At 34.4% G+C, this 18262-nt stretch overlaps 1 protein-coding gene across 2 annotated transcripts in view; it reads left to right on the top strand.

Moving 5' to 3' along the window:
* The window catches only part of XRN1 (5'-3' exoribonuclease 1), a 117137-nt gene that overhangs the window by 37217 nt on the left and 61658 nt on the right, over positions 1-18262 (top strand). For both annotated transcript variants that reach the window (XM_012647443.1, XM_012647442.1), the window contains exons 17-22: positions 701-821; positions 927-1025; positions 3822-3925; positions 7107-7238; positions 16776-16938; positions 17746-17859. In XM_012647443.1, coding sequence (XP_012502897.1) covers positions 701-821; positions 927-1025; positions 3822-3925; positions 7107-7238; positions 16776-16938; positions 17746-17859 — 733 coding nt within the window. The remainder of the gene's footprint in view (positions 1-700; positions 822-926; positions 1026-3821; positions 3926-7106; positions 7239-16775; positions 16939-17745; positions 17860-18262) is intronic.

The following is an 18262-nucleotide window of genomic DNA, read 5'->3' as shown; positions in this document are numbered from 1 at the left end:
CTTTTCTTCTTCTGTTAAAGTTGTTCGTATTTTTTTTCTCCCTAATGTATGTCTTTGCCCTTTGTCTCCCTCAAGTGGATATGTGAATTTTTGTTTCCATTGTCAATGTCTCATCTCTCAGCATTATTTGATATGCTATGACTTTGACTTTTATAGCCCCCATCACCCAATAAGAAAGAAGAAAAAAAGGAATAAAGAAGTCCCTCTATTTTCTTACCTCAAGCCCATTTTTTCTTTCTCTTGCTCATTAAAATGTCTTCCTTGTTACTTCTCTTGTCTTCCCTGCACATAATCTACCCAGATGGCAATTGAGTTGCAAATAGAGTGAACATCTCTCAGTTATTATTTTTCCCTTCATAAAACAAAGAAAAAGATGAAATGTTTATCTTCCATCCTGGGTTTTGGAACATGGAAGATATAGAGACTTGCATTATGCTTTATACTTTAAAGATTAATTATAGTTTTGAATTACTGGAGGAAACATGCACTGAGTAATCTACAGGCATGATTGTATCTGGACCAATAATAACAGACAAGCTGGCTTGTTCTGCTCTGTATTTTCTTTTTCTTAAAGGACTAATTGTCTTTCCTTTCTTTAAAAGCAAGGGTGACTCTTGCAAAATATTCAAGGGAAAGTTCAAAAACTGTAATCACTTGTAATGTATGAATTTTAAATTAAATACCTTGATTTATTATCTAGGTACAAAATAATATCATTAGATGCTTGGCGTGTAGACATAAACAAGAACAAAATAACCAAAGTTGACCAGAAGGCATTATATTTCTGTGGATTTCCTACTCTGAAACACATCAAACACAAAGTCAGTGGCTATTTATTTATTTTTTCATAATTTTTCACTTTATTGAATATGGGGAAGTTTTATTGAATATGGGGAAAGAATTAAATTCTTTGAATTCTTTTAAAGTTTTTTTTGAAGAAAAGTGGCGTTCAAGTATTCCAGCAAAGCAGTCGTGGAGAAAACATGATGTTGGAAATCTTAATGAATACAGAATCAGATGAACTTGTAAGTATTTTATTTAAAATTCATATATTATATGCTTATTATGAATAAAACTGTTTGTAGCTGCTGAGGTGTTTACCAAAGAGGTATAACATACTGTAACTCCAGGCGTTCACAGTCTAAATAAGGATAATGCCAAGAAACATTTACACAAATTAGATAATAGTTCAAGAACCTATGTAATTATGACACAAGGAGTAGAAAAATTTTCCAGAAATTTTGAAAAGGAGATGAGCTATGCAAACCAAAGATTTGGTATAGACTTGTAGATGAGAATAGTCTTGAACTGGGTGCTCAGAAATAGATTAGGACAAAGAGGAGAGAATGAGAGGAAAGGCATTCTAGTTGAAATAAATATCACGAGCTGGTAATTTTAGTCAAAAATAAATGGATACCTTATGTTATCGTTTTGAACTTTTTTGTATCTGAAATATTTCTTAATATTTTTTTTTTTTTAGAATAAATGTGATATATTTGAGAAGCAGAGGATTTGTGTTGGGAAATAGTAGAATATAAGGTTGAAAAAACGATTGAGGGCAGATTATGGAGGACCTTGAATACCAGGCTAAGGAGTTTGGACTTTTTTTTTTCTATGACTGTTACCTTGAAATTGATGTTTTTCATAAAGAGTAATTTGGTGGCAGTATAATGGACTAAATTGCACAAAAAAGAAATGAAAGAAAATGGGAAAGCTTCAAAGTTCAGAGGTTGTAGCTTTGGGTGATATGAACATAAACTGTGGAAAAAGTGGCAATAGAGCTAGATGAACAAGACAAAATAAAATTGACAAGTTTCATTATTTGTTCAAATAAATATAGGGGGAAAAGAGAAAGAAAATATTTATTACTCTGAGATATCCAGGCTAATTAACTATAAAATAATTGCAGTTTGCTGGATTAGAAAAGTTAAAATAGAGAATAGCTAGTTTAGGGGGATTAATGATATTAATAAATAATGATGGAATTTTAAGGTGGATGTTTAACTAGAGCTGCCCTGTCAGTCTTTTTTTGACCAGTGTTTTACAAGAGATACAAGCCCTGGTGCCCTAAGTCATTCATTTTGTGTAATAACTTGTCTCCTGTGTACTTAGAATGGTACTAATTATGTACTATCCTTGGGAGAATGAGAAAGTGTTCTCATTCTCGTTTGTGTTCTGTGGTTCAGATGAAAAACCTCAGCCTTTAGAAAGGCTGTTTATGCACTGTAAAATACCTGGAGCTAGAGCATGGAGGGAGATAGGGATATACAAGTTGTCAACAGAGAATTGATGGCTGAGGCCTTCAGCTCATTTCCCTGAAGAAATGGTACACTGAGTGTTCATGGTCTCAGCATAAAGAACTACACATAGTTATAAAGGATGGAAAAAGAACCAGTAAAATTGACATAGTGGACAGAGAGGTAAGAAAGAATGATTCCCAACTTAAATAGTATCACAGAAGCCTGGAGCAAGGGCTATATGCAACACAAATTTGAAGGAGAATAAAAACTAAAACAAGGTTTGTGAATTTGTCCATTAGGGCATCAATGTTGGCCACTGAGAATTCCATTCCAGTAGATTATTGGAGGCAGAATACCTGAGGACCAGGCTAGGTCTAGATAGATAGGAAATAAAGTTAGCAGGTTTTAAGCCTTTGCTCAGTAAGTTTATCACTGAAAAGAAGCCTAGAAACATAGAGAAGAGGCAGTTCATCAAGCAAAATCCACACAAAAGAAGGGAGGTAGAGCTAATGGAGAGAGGAGATTTTAAAGCCACTGTAGAGGGAAAGGACGTTTATGATAACAAGACCCTATGTGAAATAATAAGGGATTTCATCTAGGGCTTAAATGAAAGGATTAATCTGGGAAAGGAAGACCCCTTTTTCTTCAAAAACTAAAGGAAAGGGTGGAGGAGTGAAATTAGAAACAGATGTATTGAAAGGAAAAGGATAATTGAGGGAGCCTATTTCTAATGTTGAAACTTGTTTTATTTATCAGAATGGTTATTCTATTGTTTTGTATGTTCAAATTAAGAAATATCTAAATATCAAAATTAAAAGTTACCCCCCAAAACTCTAAAAAATAGTCATCTCTAATTGTTAAAGAAATATTTGTTAGTAATGATTAAGGGTAATAAACAGAAAAAAGATTAATAAAAATTTGTATTTAAACTCAGTTTCTACTACAAAGTTCTTGTTGTTTTAACTATATAAATTGAACTGGATGGTACCGTTTCCTTTTAAAACTTGAATTTTTACTTATGATATTATTTCATACAGAATATTTGTATAGCATTTTACAGTTTGCAAAAGCCTTTGTGTATATTATTTTCTTTTATTCTCAACTTTATAAGGTAGATGTTATTCCTTATCCTCATAAAAGAAAACTGAGACTCACTGGGATTAAATGATATGCCTGGGATTCCATAGGTGAAAAGAGTTTGAACCTAAATTTTAACCCATTATCTCTTGACTTTAAGTCGAGTATTCTTTTTTTCATTACACCTCCACAAACTGAAATGAGATCCTATTTCTTAGGTTCTGTTTTAAATATCTGACTATTTGATGTGAAGCAATGAATATCCCGTTTCTAGACATTTCTGTTCTTTTCACTTTTCTCAGTTACCATGAAAAAAATAAGATAATCATGAATCTAATTAGTAGAATTATAGAATTTTACAACTGAATGGAACTTTGTAAAGCAACAAATCCAGCTCATTCATTTTACAATTTAAGAAAATAAATGGAGATTGGAAAATTTTGCCTGTGTAAAGTTTTCTCTTGGACCTGAAATGTGAATAAACTTTTCTGTTTTTACTTTAAGAGTATAGAAAATGTAGCTTCATCAGTGCTTGGAAAATCTATCTTTGTTAATTGGCCTCACCTTGAAGAAGCTAGAGTTGTGGCTGTATCAGATGGAGAAACAAAGTAAGAAATATTTGATTTATAATTTTTCTAAGTTATATTTGCTTTTTACTTGATTCATTTCTTAACTGATAAAAATCATGGTAAGAACATTTACACTCTATAGTGAAAATGAAAGTCTCTAACGACACCACTCAAAGTCAATCACTATTGAGTTTATTGTATATTCCTTCAGATATTTTAGATATATATGTTATTTTTTTTTTCCTTCTTTTCCTTTCAATAGTTTGGAAATTATTCTGTTTCTTATCTAGCAGTGATTATCATTATATTATTTAGCAAATATGTTTATCTTTCTAACAATTTATAGCATAGGTAACCTTCCCTTTACCATGTCCCTTCTGGGTTTCATTTAAATAATTAATGTTTTAAAGCACATATCTTCTATTTTAAGAAAAATTTAATAATATTTTTTTTCAAGTTCCCAGTCATTTTTATCAATGAATATTTGGACAAGTTATTCTTTGTCATTTTTACCATGATTTCATATAAACCTTGTCTTCCTGGTTTCTTGTTCTTTTGTTATTTTTCATGTGGCTAGAACTTTCTGAAGTAAATTTTTTTCAGAGAAAATGGGTGGATGTTGTGTTTTCTGAGTTATTACATATCCAAAATATCTTTTTTTTCTTTTCTTCACACATAAGTTTAGAATTTTGGAAGCCCAGTCATTTTTCCTTTTCCCTTAGAGCTCTGCATACATCTCTCAATTGTTTTCTGTTATGTAATATTGTTGATGAGAAATCAGTGCCAATATGGTTTTCTTCTTTTGTTGGTATCTGCTTTTCTGTCTGAAATCTTGAGGATTCATTTTTAATCATCAAAATTCAGTTCCACTACCTTTTTGATGAACTCCAATTTATCAACTTTTTTCTCTATGCTTTTTGTGTCATATCTAAGAACTCTTCACCTATCCCTGAGTCCCAAGGATTTTCTGTTATATTTGTTTTGAAAAGTTTTATAGTTTTACCTCATTTTACATTAAATCAGCAATCCATTTTGAATTAATTTTTGTATGAGGATAGATCAAGTTTCATATATTTGCTTATGAATGTTCAGTTGTTCCAGCATCATTTATTGAAAAGACTATCCTTGCTCCATTGGATTGCTTTTGTACCTTTGTCAAAAGTCAGTTAGGCATATTTATGTGGGTCTATTTCTCAGTTCTCTATTCTCTTCCATTGATTTTGATGTCAATATCACACTTGTCTTTTTTTTCTTTTTTTTTTTTGGAGACAGAGTCTCTCTCTGTTGCCCAAGCTAGAGTGCCATGGTGTCAGCCTCGCCCACAGCAACCTCTGACTCCTGGGCTCAAGCAATCCTTCTGCCTCAGCCTCCTGAGAAGCTGGAACTACAGGCAGGCACCACCCAACCCTGCTAATTTTTTCTATTTTTAGTAGAGACGGGGTCTCGCTCTTGCTGAGGCTGGTCTCCAACTCCTGACCTCAAGCAGTCCTCCTGCCTCGGCCTCCCATAGAGCTAGGATTACAGGTGTGAGCCACCTCACCTGGCCCATAGTCTTGATTACTGTAACTATATAGTAAGCCTTAACATCAGGTAGAGTGATCCCTTCAACCTTATTTTTCCTTTTTAAAATTGTTTTAGCTATTCTAGGTCCTTTGTTTTTTCATATATTAATAAATTTTTAAATTGTTCTATATCTACAAAAAATCTCAGAGGGATTTTGATAGGAATCGTAGATCAATTTGAGGAGATTTAACATCTTTACTATGTTGAGTCTTCCAATCCATGAACACAGTATATCAATCCATTTATTTAGGTCTTTGATTTCTTTCATCAGTGTTTTGTTTTTTACATCATACTCATCATGTAAATGTTTTGCTAGATTTATACCTAAGTATTTAACTTTTCTAATAAATGGTATTATGTTTTAAATTTGTTACTCCAGCTAGTATGTAGAAACATAATTTATATGTTGATTACTTCCTTGCCCTTTTTTTTTTTTTTTTGAAGAGTCTAGGCCAATTATTTCAATTATTTTGTAGAATTCTGGATTTACCCTATTGTGTCCTCTTTGTGATATTTAACTTGGTCCTCCATCCTACATATTTCCTATAAACTAGAAGTTAAGGCTTGATTAGATTCAGGTTAAACTTTATTTGGCAAAAATACTTTATAGGTAATATTATATACTTCATATTGAATTTTAGAGGGTTTTTTTGGTTTTTTTTTTTTTTTTTTAGAGACGGAGTCTCACTCTTGCTCAGGTCTTAAACTCCTGAGCTCAAGCAATCCTTCTGCCTCAGCCTCTCAAAGTGCTGCGATTACAAGCATGAGCCACCGTGCCCGGCCTAGAATATTTTTTAACTCCGAAAATGTTTTTGTTATAGATTTAGTTTAGTTTCTTAAAAAAATAATTTGCTTTTAAATTTTTTTGTTGATATGTAATAATTATGCATATTTATGCAGTACGTTGTATTTTGATATTTTGATACATGCATACAATGTGTAATGCTCAAATCAGGGTATTTAGGATATCTATCACCTCAAATGTTTATCATTTCTTTGTGTTGGAAACATTTCACATCTCCTCTTTTAGCTATTTTGAAATATATAATAAATTGTCATTAACTAAAGCCACCCTAACTGTGTTGTTGAACGCCAGAACTTATTCCTTCTATCTAACTGTAATGTTTGTACCCATTAGCCAACTTCCCTTCATCCTTCTCCGCCGTTCCCATGCTTTTAAATTTTTACTAAAATTTTTAACAAGTCCTTGTTCTGCAATTTATAATACTTTTGATGTTTTTAAAAGTTTTTTGGTTTTGATTATGAATGCATAATAGTTGTACATATTTATGGGGTACATGTGATATTTTGATACAAGCAATGTGTAGTGATCAAATCAGGGTAATTGGGATGTCCATCACCTCAGACATTTATCATTTCTTTGTGTTAGGAACATTCCAATTCTACTCTTAGTTATTTTGAAATATATAATAAATTATTGTTAACTATAGTTGCCCTATTGTGTACCCAACAGCAGATCTCATTTTGACTGTACATTTGTATCCATTAACCATTCCCTCTTACAGTTTTGGGATTTTTTTTTTTTACTGTCGTACCTTGTAAAAAATTTTTCACTTTGAAGACTCACATTACTAGAACTCTGTATTAAACCACAACATTTTTGTTATATAATTTATATTTTATATTAACTTTTAAGGTTTTACTTGGAAGAACCTCCAGGAACACAGAAGCTTTATTGGGGAAAAACTGCTCCACCATCTAAAGTGGTTCATCTTGGAGATAAAGAACAATCTAACTGGACAAAAGAAGTACAAGGAATTTCGGAACAGTGAGTGTCATAAAAAGTATTTAATATTGTAGAACTAGAATCTGTTGGGTTTTTTGGTATTTGTTTGTTTGTTTGTTTTTGATACAGAGTCTTGCTCTATTACCTGGGTTAGAGTGCAGTGGTATCATCATAGCTCACTGCAACCTCAAGCTCCTAGGCTCAAGCGATGCTCCTGCCCCAGTCTCCCGAGCAGCTGGGACTACAAGCATGTGCCACCATACCCGGCTAATTTTTCTATTTTTTGTAGAAACAGGGTCTTGCTCTTGCTTAGGCTGGTCTCAAACTCCTGGCCTCACGCAGTCCTCCTGCCTCAGTCTCCCAGAGTTTTAGAATTACAGGTGTGAGCCACCACACCCAGCCTAGAATCTGTTTTAATGTACTCATCCTCTAACTTATTTTCTACTTAACATGGTAGTTAATCTGAATACTGACTATACCTTCATCCTATGTTCTAAAGAAAGTAATGAGTTCTAGTTTAAAATAATATCTGGTTAGCAGCAGTTACAGCCTTGCCCAATTTGTCACTAAAATACTTCAGGAAGTACAACAAAATGAAGTGACACAATCACTTAATACAAGGAATAACACTTAATATGTTGCCTGAATTTGAGAGCTATTTTTAATAACCGTAAGGACATTGAATTTCTTGGCCACATGTAAGTAATGAAAATAAGAAGGAAAATCCTTTTTTGTTCCTCATCCTCTCATCCTCCCCGCTTCTTCTGCTCCCCTCCACCCAAGCTCCACATGCCTCTCTGGGTTTAGAAATGTAAGGTCTGGGCCAGGCGCGGTGGCTCATGCCTGTAATCCTAGCCCTCTGGGAGGCCGAGGCGGGCGGATTGTTTGAGCTCGGAGTTCGAAACCAGCCTGAGCAAGAGCGAGACCCCGTCTCTACTAAAAATAGAAAGAAATTAATCAGACTACTAAAAATACATAGAAAAAATTAGCTAGGCATGGTGGCGCATGGCTGTAGTCCCAGCTACTCGGGAGGCTGAGGCAGTAGGATTGCTTGAGCCCAGGAGTTTGAGGTTGCTGTGAGCTAGGCTGACGCCACGACACTCTAGCCCAGGCAAAAAGAGTGAGACTCTGTCTCAAAAAAAAAAAAAAAAAAAAAAGAAATGTAAGTTCTGTACCAATCAAATTGAGAAGCCGGCCCTCCTTGAAATGGTTTTCAAGGTTACCAGAGTGCTTTTTGTCCCATGATTCCACCCTAATAGTACCTCTCTTTTACCATCTAAACACTAGAATTCCCAAAACCAAAACAGAATAATAGAAACTGGCAGTTAGGATGATGTCAAAATTTGGAAAATAAGGAAAAAAGAAAAAAAAGAGAGAAACTGGCAATGGCACAAGAAGTGGTGTTTTAAACGTATATCCCTCAGCCCCCCATCCATTGATAAACTTTTGTGGGATTCAAGGAGAGTTCTCCTCTATAATTTTGGTGCCAATACCAGGCTGTAATATCCTCATTGAAAGATGAATAAACAGGGAAAATGTACAAAGACTGTGAAAAACCACTCAACATAAGAGAGATAAACATCGATCTCAAGAGATGGAAGTAGAACATATTTTTGCCTTCCAGTAGTATAAATTAGATACCCCATCATAGCTTATATCATTCTGAATTTTATAGCACATAAATAAAATAATCATAAACTTATTTGTGTATTAGTAACTCTTTCCTTAGATGGTATGCTCCATAATGGTAGGGAACATATCTGTTTTTCAACACTTTATTCTAATTTCTTGGCTAGTGCCTAGACACTCAGTAATTATTTGTTTGAATGAATAGGTATTGTTTTAATCATGACTCTTTTGATTGGAAAAAAAGAAACTCATTCAAAGTACTGTAGATAAAGTTATTTATATCTTCAAATATTGCTATATGAATATTGATACCTGCTAAGTATAGTCGTAGACACTGTAGATACCATAATGAATAAAAACATGCAGTCCCTATACACGTGAAACTTAAAACTTGCAGATGGGAGATAAACATTAATGTCTTCTGTGATTTTTGGTCAAACTGCAACTATAATAATTGCTCTGAGGGAATGGTGCTATGAGACCATAAAATAGAGCGATTTGACTTATCTGCAAAGGAATTCTTCTTAGTCAGAGACAGCTTTCCCAGGAATGTGTTGATTAAACTGATATCTAAATGTGAAGTAGGAGTTGGGAAAAGAGTGAAAAGAAGTATGTTTTGGGATGAGGAAAGACTTAGGTGTAAAGCCCCTATGGCAATGGGAAAAGCAGCATGTATTAAGGAAGATGAGGCAACAAAGGAAAAAGAAAGAGGCAAACTGAGAGGTAGGAAAACAGCAAGGAGAGGCTTACATCATGTAAACCAAAGAAAAAAAGAATATTTCAAGAGTAAGGCAATAAGCCAGGTCAGATCTTTTGAAGAGATTAAGCAAGAGCTATTTTGATTGAGCAATGGGATTGAAAGCCAAACTGGAGTGGGTGGAAGAATGATTGAGAGTTGCAGAAATGGAGACACAGGAGAAATTAACAACTTCTTCAAAAGGTTTAGCTGTGAGGGAGACCAAGAGATTGTGACCTCTTATCCTTTCTATTTGTCCACTTCTGAATGGGCTTGGCCTTCTATGATGGCAGCAAAGGGCAAAGAGAACCATCAAGGCAGAAAACTGCTGGAGTTGATAGTAATGTATGCTAGTTCACACAAGAGAATGATTTCCAGTGCCTCATTTAACATTATCAACCAAGTTTGATAGATAAGGCTATGTGAATTCATGAGCACTTAGATTTATTTATTCTGGTCACCATTTTCTTAGACTGCTTTTCTTTACCACCATATTTCTCCCTCATATCATTTTACTTTTTGTCCCCTGCTCTCATACCTCCCAAGCTCTTTCATCTTCCAAGAGGAAATTCACAAAACAACTGTTGCTGTGCCCCTGAGGGTTTACTCCACTTATTTGTGATTTTGCACATTATGATGTCTGTAGCATGAGGTGAGGATCCCATAGCTCTAACAAGCAGATGCTTGTGCAGACCATTCTTAGCTTTAAGACTTGCAGCAAGGATGTAGTACCTATTACTTATCTCAATTTTATCTCCATGTATCCTACTAACCAAGACATCTTTTCTTAAATTGAGTACATTCTTTTTCTGTGAATATACATATGAAATATTTCCATGAGTACCAAATTAAGTGATTTTATTTTTAGAAACCCTGTAACTAGGCCCTGTACCTGATAAATTTCTGTATTCCTCTGTGATAAATTTCTTTCCAATAAAAACTAAGAAATATAGATAAAAAGAAAGGAGGAATTGCAGTGTTAAAAGTCTGAAAAAGTTCTATTGAAGGCCAAAAGAATAAATAGGGGAAGAGGTAATTATTTATGAAAAGTTTATTTCACAATGTAGATAAAACAAACATAAACTTTTATGTACTGAATAACACAATTGACATACCATCTCTATTTGGTGAATTCTCAAACATGTTTTCACTTTTTATCATCTCTGAACTTACAATGTGTTTTGCAAGTATCATAATTGGTGGATTTTTTTTCTTAGTGGTACATAAAATAATGATATATCTTAAAATCAATGGTGTCTTACAAATTGCAGGGAAGACTGAAGCAAATTAAGGATCACTGTAAGTTTGGCAATCTGGCTACTCTGTCCCTGACACATCTAGTAATCAAAAAACAAATATGCAAAAATAGAATCTGAATAATATAATTAATTGATTTAATAGTTATAGATCAGATTTTGCATCCTACATAAAAAAAATAAATAAATAAACTCTTCCATGCAGGATACAAAGAAAATGCAAAAATTTTAAAACTACAGAAAGAATGCAGACTACAACACTGACCCCAGAGCAGTTAAAGTAAAGTAAAAGCAAAAGTAAATGAACAAAAATATCCTAACCACTTGGGAATTTAAGAATATTTACCTAAATAACTATTTTGGGGGTTTTACTTTAATGGAAAAATTTTTATTGAATGACAGGCATACCTCATTTTATTGCACTTCTCATTATTACACTTTGCAGACACTGCATTTTTTACAAATTGAAAGTGTGTGGCAACCCTGCAGTGAGTAAGTCTTTTGGCGCTATTTTTCCAACAGTAGGTGCTCACTTGATGTCTGTGTCGCATTTTGGTAATTCTCACAAGATTTCATACTTTTTTGCTATTATTATTTCTGGTGGTCTGTGATCAGTGATCTTTAATGTTACTATTGTAATTGTTTTGGGGCACCACAATCTTAGCAAATTTAATTGATAAATGTTGTATGTATTCTGACTTTTCTACCAACCGACAGTTCCCTGGTCTTTTTTCTCTTCCTTGGGCCTCCCTATTCCCTGAGACACAATAATATTGAAATTTGGCCAATTAATAACCGTACGGTGGCTTCTTAGTATTCAGGTGAAAGGAGGAGTTGCACATCTCTCACTTTAGATGAAAAGCTAGCGATGGTTAAGCTTAGTGAGGAAGTCATGTGGAAAGCTGAGATAGTCCAGAAGGTGGACCTCTTGTACCCAATAGCTAGCAAAATTGTGAATGTAAAGAAAAATTCTTGAAGGAAATTAAAAGTGCTACTACAGTGAATATACCAATGATAACAAAGCAAACAGCCTTCTTGCTGATATGGAGGAAGTTTCAGTAGTCTGGATAGATCATCAAACCAGCCATAACATTCCCTTAAGCCAAAACTTAATCCAGAGTAAGCCACTAACTCTCTTTAATTCTGTAAGCTCTCAGAGAGGTGAGAAAGCTGCAGAAGAAAAGTCTGAAGCTAGCGGGTTCATGAGGTTTAAGGAAAGAAGCTGTCTGCATAACATAAAAATGCAAGGTGAAGCAGTAAGTACTAATGTAGAAGCTGCAGTGAGTCATTGGGAAAATCTAGCTAAGGTCCTTGATGGAGGTGGCTACACTAAACAACAGATTTTCAATGTAGATGAAACAGCCTTCTGTTGGAAGAAGATGCCATCTAGGATTTTCATAGCTAGAGAGAAGTCAGTGCCTGGATTCAAAGTTTTCAAAGGACAGGCTGATTCTCTTGTTAGCCAGTGATTTTAATGTAGCCAGTGATTTTAAGTAGAAGCCAGTGCTCATTTACCATTCTGAAAATCATAGGCCTTTAAGAATTATGCCAAATCTACTTCATCTGTGCCCTGTAAAGGGAACAACAAAGCCTGGATGATAGCACATCTGTTCACTGCATGGTTTACTGAATATTTTAAGCCCACTATTGAGACTTACTGCTCATAATAAAAAATTCCATTCAAAATATTACAGTGAACCTGGTCACCCAAGAGCTCTGATGGAGATGAGATGTACAAGGGGATTAATGTTTTCATGCCTGCTAACATAACATCCATTTGCAGTCCATGGATCAAGGAGTAATTTTGACTTTCAGGTCTTATTATTTAAGAAATACATTTTGTAAGGCCACAGCTACCATAGATAGTGATTCCTCTGAATTTGGGCAAAGTAAATGGAAAACCTTCTGGAAGGGATGCACCATTCTAAATGCCATTAAGAACATTTCTGATTCATGGGAGGTCAAAATACCAACATTAACAGGAGTTTAGAAATTGATTGCAACCCTCATGGATGACTTTGAGAGGTTCAAGATTTCAGTGGCGGAAGTAACTACAGATGTGGTTGAAATAAAATTGCTGCCTTCTCATGATCAAAATTGAACAAATGAGGAGTTGCTTATTATAGACAAGCAAAGAAACTGGTTTCCTGTGATGGAATCTACTCATGGTGAAGCTATTGTGAACATTGTTGAAATGACAACAAAGGATTCAGAATATTACATGAATTCATTTGATAAAGCACTGGCAGGGTTTGACAGGATTGACTCCAATTTGGAAGGTTGTTCTGCTGTGGGTAAAATGCCATCAAACAGCATCACATGTTACAGAGAAATTTTTCACGAAAGGAAGGGTCAATTGATGTGGCAAACTTCACTGTCATCTTATTTTAAGAAACTGCCACAGCCAACCCAACCTTCAGCAACCATCACACTGATCAGTCAGCAGCCATCAACACCGAGGCAAGATCTTCCACCAGCAAACAGATTATGACTTGCTGAAGGATCACATAAATGTCAGCATTTTTAAGTAATAAAACAGTTGACTTTTGAACAACATGGGCATTAGAAACACTGACCCCCCCCATGCAGTAAAAAATCCATGTGTAATCTTTGATGCCTCCAAAATTTAACTACTAAAAACCTGACCAGAAGCCTTACTGATAACATAAATAGTCAGTTAACACATATTTTGTATGTTACATGTATTATGTACTGTATTCTTACAATAAAATAACCAACAGAAATATTACCATAGTCCAAGAAAGCCCCTTGTACACCCTTCTAGCCATTAGTATCCACTACTCCTCTCCCCAAGGTTAACTGTTTTGACTTGTGGCCCCATACATTAGTTTTTTCTATTTTTGAACTTCATACAGTATAAGTTGATTCATACAGAATGTATTCTTTTTGAGCCTGACTTCTTTTGGTCAATATTGTGATTCTAACATTCATACTTGTTACATGTAGTTATATTTAATTCATTTTCACTAATGATAGTATTATCTGAGTATAGCACAATTTATTTATCCATTCTACTGTGGACAGAAATTTGAGTTGCTTCTCATTTGGGGCATTTGGTGAATGCATATATGTACATTTCTGTTGAGGGTATGTATCTACGAGTGGAATTACTGCTTCATAGCATATGCCTAAACTAAGCTTTAGCAGACACTGCCAAAAAGATTTGCAATGTGGTTATATAAATTTACACTGTACCAGCAGTTTGTAAGAACTTCTATTGATCTCTATCCTCATCAGTACTTATTTATTGCTGTCTTTTCCATTTTAGCCATTTCTATGGTATAATAATATCTTATTTTGGTTTAAAAGTCTTTTGTCCTTTTTAAAATTGGGTTGTATAAGTTTTGTAGTTTTTCTTATTGGTTTATGGTGTCATTTTCAATTTCAGAGGAAGACCTTAAGTAATTTACCAATAAATATAATGATTGCTGTAGAGTTTTTAAAAATCAGTATTATTTATCAGATTAAGGAAATTTCCTTCCATTCCTAGCTGGTTAAGAATTTTTATTCATTAATTGGTACTGATTTTATCAACTATCTTTTCTACATCTGTCAAAATGATCATCTGCTTTTTCTGTTTTTCTGTTAATCTGATGGATTACATTCATTGAATTTATAATATGAATCTACCCCTAAATTCTGGAATAAATCCCACTTAGTTATGATATATTGTTTTTTTTATATATAATTGAATTTTGTCTGTTAAATTTTGCGTAGGACTTTTGCATCTACTTTCGTGAGAGAGAGACTGGTCCATAATTTCCTTTCCTTTTCTTTTTTTTTTTCTTGAAACAGAGTCTTGCTCTGTTGCCCTGGCTAGAATCCAGTGGTGTCATCATAGCTTACTGCAACCTCAAACTTCAGGGCTCAAGAAATTCTCTGTCTCAGCCTTCCAAGTAGGTGGGACTAAAGACATGTACCACCACACCTAGATAATTTTTTCTATTTTTAGTAGAGAATGGGTCTCATACTTGCTCAGGCTGGTCTTCAGCTCCTGATCTCAAGTGATCCTCCCACCTCAGCCTCCCAGAGTGCTAGGATTACAGACCTGAGCTACCGTGGCTGGCCAAGATTACTGGCTAAATAACTTTTGAGTGAAAGTGGTAGACAGAATTCCCATGGATTTTTAAGAAATGGTGCCAGAATGTTATATTTCAAAAATTTGCTGGAAAACTTCTGTTTCTGGCTAAGATGACATGACTTACTTTAGACCAACCCTACCGTAGAGAACAACATCATTAAAGTATAAGCTGATATGAGAAAATATATATAATAATGTGGCATTATATAATTTCATACTATATTATATATTGTAATTTTATATATAGTGTATTATTATATAGCATATAGTATATAATACATATATTTGTGTATAAATATCTATAAAAATTTGAAGTATGATTGTTAATAGTGAGCTCAGTAGATAGGTTCAGTAGTCATGTGGGCATACTTAAAATTGAATCAGTGAACTAAATGATCAAGCTGAGGTATTCCTTCAACAAATAGTACAAAAGCATAAAGAGATGAAAAGAGTATAGTCAGAGTTTCTAATATCTATCTGATAGGAGTTCTGCAAAGAGCAAATGGAGGCCGAGTGCAGTGACTCACGTCTGTAATGCTAGCACTCTGGGAGGATCACTTGAGGTCAGGAGTTTGAGACCAGCCTGAGCAAGAGTGAGACCCTGTCTCTACCAAAAATAGAAAAAATTAGCTGGGTATGATGGCATGCGCCTGTAATCCCAGCTACTCGGCAGGCCGAGGCAGGATCGCCTGAGCCCAGGAGTTTGAGGTTGCAGTGAGCTATGATGATGCCACTGTACTCTACCCAGAGCCACAGAGTGAAACTCTACCTAAAAAAAAAAGGAAAGGACATAAGAAAATATCACTTAGATGAAGAATGATTATATATTTAGATCAGAAGTCGGCAAACTTTTTCTGTAAAGGCCAAATAGTAAATATTTTAGGCTTTGTAGACTTTACGGTGTCTGTCACAGCTACTCAACTCTGTGGCACAAGAACAGCCATAGATAGTAGGTAATGAATGACTATGTTCCAATAAAATTTTATTTAAAACAAGAGGAGGCAGTCTGGATTTGGCCCATGGCTTTAGTGTGCAGGCCCCTGCTTTAGATCGAAAAGGCCCACCAAATGCCCTGGCTAGTTCTAATCTGTTTTCTGTCTCTATGGATTTACCTATTCCAGATGTTTCATATATATATGGAATCATATATGATCTTTTGTGTCTGGCTTCTTTTAATTCACATGTTTGTGAAGTTTATATACATTGTAACATTTGTCAGTGCTTGTTATTTCTTATGGCCAAATAATATTTCACTGTATGGATAGACCACTTTTTGTTTATCCATTCATCCATTGGTGGACATTTGGATTGTTTCCATTTTTTGGCTATTCTGAATAGTGCTGCTATAAACATTCATGTATTAGTATTTTTTAGAGTGCCTGTTTCAATTTTGGGTGTGGAGATATACTTAGAAGTAGAATTGCTGGGTCACGTGGCAGTTCAGCGTTTACCTTTCTGAGGAACTGGCAAACTGTTTTCCACAGTAGCTGCACCATTTTACATTCCCAACAGCAGTGTACAAGTGTTCCGATTTCTCCACATCCTCTGATTGTAGCCATCCTAGTGGATGTGAAACACGGGAATTTCTTATAATTCTGTGAATTCTCATTTAATCACATAGACAGGGGGGTGGGGTGGGGGAGCATGCACAGAGTAATATAAATAATGTAAAAAAGTCTTAAGTTAGATACCCAGATCTGCTGGTATATTTATTCAAAGTTTATTTAAGCATTTGACTGTGAGTTGTTTAGATGATTAGTAGCTTAGATTAGATTAGTTTAGATGATTATCATCCTAGAATATATATATGTGTGTACTCATTCATATGTATATTTCTTTTTTATTCTTTCTTTTAGCTACCTGAGAAGAAAAGGAATAATAATAAATGAAACATCTGCAGTTGTATATGCTCAGTTACTCACAGGTCGTAAATATCAAATAAATCAAAATGGTGAAGTTCGTCTAGAGAAACAGTGGTCAAAACAAGTTGTTCCTTTTGTTTATCAAACTATTGTCAAGGTAAGTCTACATCAAGTTTCAATTTTATCTTAATGTACACTAGTACACATTGTAGAAAGAAAAGACTATATCATTAATATGTATTCATAAATAGAAGACTAATTCAGCAATGTATAATAGAGATTGTTATTTAATGTAATTTGCAAAATACCTTAGTCTTTATAAAGAGTATTACATGCTCATTCACTGTGTGTACAGTTAGGAAACTTGTCTTTTGTGGGTTTTTTTTAAGGACTTAGTCTATAAAAGAAAAATCCCAGCTTTAACTTACACCCTTGAATTTTAGATTTTTGTTATTCAAAAATGTTTGCCTTAAATAAATAAACTAATGAACATAAAAGGCATTTACTTTTGTATTTATAATCTTAGATATGGTGAGGGGGCAACATTTTAAAAAACATGTAGTGATCTTATAATTTTGGGGGTACAATATAGTGTAGTCGGTGATTAAGAACACAGACCGCCTGAGTTGGCTTCTTAGCTGTATGACTTTGTACAAGATTCATCCCTCTTCTGTGCCCCAGTTTCTTCACCTGTAAAGTGAGGCTAATAACGGTCTCTGCCACAGACGATGGTCTGTGGTCTGTGGTCTTGAGGATTAAATGAACTAAATAAATGTGTGAAGCACTCAGAAGCATGCCTGGCATGTAACTAATCAGTAAATTTTAGTTGCTAGTGTTATGTAGAAAATCTTCATATTTGACATTTGCAGACAGCATAGTCATAATTCCATAGGACAAAAACTTGATGTGCAATCTATAGAAATTTTGACTGTGATGATTTACTTTTGTATTTCATTTTACATAGGACATCCGAGCTTTTGACTCCCGTTTCTCCAATATCAAAACATTGGATGATTTGTTTCCTCCTAGAAGTATGGTCTTTATGCTGGGAACCCCCTATTATGGCTGCACTGGAGAAGTTAGTTGCAGTTTTTATTACTTAAATTTCTTTCTGGTTTCAAGTTAATATAATTATTTAACTTCTCTTCATTTAGGTGCAAAATAAATGTAATACCAAAGGGGAAAAATAAGAAAGAATTCATCCATGTAACTTATGAACATAGTATTTGATATATATCTTTATTCTTGAGCTCAGGAGGTAGGGGATAAATAATTCAAATCCTAATCTCTTTTTTTAGGGTTTGTTTGTTGTGGTGGTATGGAGGAAGCAATTCTGAAACTATTTTAGGTGTAATATAGGGTTGAGTGAATTTATAAATGTGTTCATGTTTTGAGGAACTCCAATTCTTACATGGAAAAAGGCACATGCAAATATGGAGTAGGAGAAAGCAAAAAGAAAAACCTGTAGGGACACGTTTGGA

This window comes from Propithecus coquereli, unplaced genomic scaffold (genome assembly GCF_000956105.1).
Source record: "Propithecus coquereli isolate 6110/MARCELLA unplaced genomic scaffold, Pcoq_1.0 Scaffold268, whole genome shotgun sequence".
Classification (NCBI taxonomy): domain Eukaryota; kingdom Metazoa; phylum Chordata; class Mammalia; order Primates; family Indriidae; genus Propithecus; species Propithecus coquereli.
The sequence above is the reverse complement of the archived record's forward strand: the minus strand, read 5'-3'. Positions and strand labels throughout refer to the sequence as shown.